General features: G+C 38.1%; 1 protein-coding gene across 1 annotated transcript; it reads right to left on the reverse strand.

Moving 5' to 3' along the window:
• Nucleotides 1–1,135: 1,135 nt before the first annotated feature.
• Nucleotides 1,136–2,131, reverse strand: LOC101411249 (olfactory receptor 7A10-like). The gene has a single exon (XM_012529158.3). The coding sequence runs from the start codon at nucleotides 2,120–2,122 to the stop codon at nucleotides 1,136–1,138; it is 987 nt and encodes a 328-aa protein (XP_012384612.2). The 5' UTR covers nucleotides 2,123–2,131.
• Between the last annotated feature and the right edge of the window lie 519 nt (nucleotides 2,132–2,650).

The raw sequence follows: 2,650 nt of genomic DNA on the forward strand, positions 1-2,650 counted from the left end.
ACCCATGTGGAATCTAAGCCCTCACTTGACATAGGTGTGCAATGGACACAACCAATCCAAGGTCCACAGAGAAAATGTGGAATGGGTGTGGGAACGGTAGCCATGGTGGCTGCTGGGTGTGGGGAACGGGAGGAAGAGATGAGATGTGGATGCGTTTTCGGGACTTGGAGTTGTCCTGGATAGTGCTTCACGGACAATTACCGGACATGTAGATCCCCCCAGGGCCCACTGGATGGAACGTGAGAGAGTCTGGGCTATGATGTGGACCATTGACTATGGGGTGCAGTGATGCTCAGAGATGAACTTACCAGGTGCAATGGATGTGTCATGATGATGGGAGAGAGTGTTGCTGTGGGGGGAGTGGGCGGCGGGGGTGGTGGGGTTGAATGGGACCTCATATTTTTTTAAATGTAATTAAAAAATAATAATAAATAAATAATTTTAAAAAAAGATATGTAGGAAATGAGGAAAACACTTACATTGGTTTTATGATCTATAAATGTGGAATATTGTTGTAGGAAGCTCTGAGAAAAATTCCCAGAAAATATCCTTACCTACGAAAATAATTTTTAAAGGGCAACGTGATGTCACTGGAAGAATGATAGAAATTATTGAGACCATCAATATTTGAAGAATCAGGGATTGTGTTGTTGATTGCACCCTCACTTAACTTATGATTTGGAATATGCAGGAGAAAGGCACATATTGGGGGTGGAATGTGGATTATCGTAAGGGAGTCAGATGAGGTCTCCAATGCAGGATGTGAACTCTTTCAGGAAACAATGAACAAAACCTTGATAGCTGGTAAACAGACATTGGTATGAGAGCTTATTTTTCAGTAAAACCATGAAACACAAACAGTTTCTTTCATCTGGCAGTGACTGCAGTGCACCATTATCCATCCAGCACCTGTACATTTATAAATACAGAACAATCTATATGAAATATTTACTGCTGAAAATCCAGGCAGCAGATTCTGCTTTCAATCCTGATGATGGGAAATAAAATGATAGAAAACATGTTGTAAAATAATACAAAAGAAATAGGTATCTTCGATACATTAAAATTAAAGAAACAGAATTCCGTTGTTAGGAAAATAACAGATTATATCTCCATTCACTTATAAGTATCTAGATTAAGATCTCCTAGTGTTTGAACTCTGAGCACTTTTGTAAACTTGACAGTATCTTTTTATGTAGATAATGTTTCTCAGCTTTTTTAAGGCCTGCTTTATGTCCTTGTTTTTAAGACTGTATATAAAGGGGTTTAACATGGGAGTGACCACTGTGTACATCACTGAGGCTATTGCATTTGCCCTTGAGTTTTGGGTAGCAGCAGAACTGAGATACACTCCAAACCCTGTACCATAAAACAGAGCCACTACTGAGAGGTGAGACCCACAAGTAGAAAATGCTTTGTACTTGCCCTCAGTTGTTGAAATTCTCAAAATGGAGGATATAATCTTACAGTAAGAGAAAAGGATCCCAGTGAAGGGAATAACATCCAGAAGTCCAACAATAAAATACATCACTAAGTCATTGAGGAAGGTGTCAGAACAAGCAAGTTGGATCACCTGATTAAGTTCACAGAAAAAATGGGGCATTTCCAACTCTGTACAAAAAGACAATCGTAAAACCATTAAACATTCTAAAAGGGTGAATAAAACATTCAACAACCAAGAGGTCAGCAGCAGAAGGCCACAGAATCGGGTGTTCATGATGACTGTGTAATACAGGGGGTAACAGATGGCCACGAAACGGTCATAGGCCATTACAGTCAAGAATGAGTTATCTAATTGTCCAAAAAGTATGAAAAAATACATCTGGCTGAGACAGTTTTCAAAAGTTATGATTTTGATGCCTCTCTGGATGTTCTGCAGCATCTTTGGTACCGTGGTGGAGGTGAAACAAATATCTATAAAAGACAGGTTAGAGAGGAAGAAGTACATGGGTGTGTGGAGGTGGGAGTCTGAGATGATGGCCAGGATGATGAGCATATTTCCAATGAAAGTTACTAGATACATGGACAGAAACAGCCCAAAGAGGAGGGGTTGCACTCCTATATCTTCTGTGAACCCCAGGAGGAAAAATTCCAAGGCATATGTTTGGTTTTCTGTTTCCATGTAGATAATGAATTTCCTGGAAGAGAAATCAGAGCAATGTAAATTTATCCACAAGCAGTGAGTAAGCCATATGGTTTGTATTGTAAGCCATATGGTTTGTATTGTAAATATGTTATTAATATCTTATTAATTTTATGTAGATCTAGTATTCTTATCTGAAATTGTCAGGGAAACATATGTTTCTACTTCTCCTTGATATATTTGCCTACTAGAAATCCTAGTCCATAATAGAAAACACTTTGCCCAGTGAATATTTTCCATGATAAATTCTCTCAGACTTTTTTATTTTATTTTATTTTTTTCCTTCAGTCTTTATTTTAAATAACAAACATTATGACCATCTTTCTGTACCCTGTGACAAAATAGTAGAGAAGAAAAAAGTTGTATGAAAAATATTACCTTGTTGCAACACTTAGTATAAACACACAATACTTAAAGAGAATCTTATTGATGAAGTGGTCAAATGACCCCACACAAATGAGGTCTACTCATTGATGTTGCACAGAGGACAAAGCCAATCGATGTAGA

This window comes from Dasypus novemcinctus, chromosome 30 (assembly GCF_030445035.2).
Source record: "Dasypus novemcinctus isolate mDasNov1 chromosome 30, mDasNov1.1.hap2, whole genome shotgun sequence".
Classification (NCBI taxonomy): Eukaryota; Metazoa; Chordata; class Mammalia; order Cingulata; family Dasypodidae; genus Dasypus; species Dasypus novemcinctus.

Coding starts and splice junctions, on each gene's coding strand:
- LOC101411249 (XM_012529158.3), bottom strand. CDS start 2,122: ATGGAAACAGAAAACCAAACATATGCCTTGGAATTTTTCCTCCTGGGG.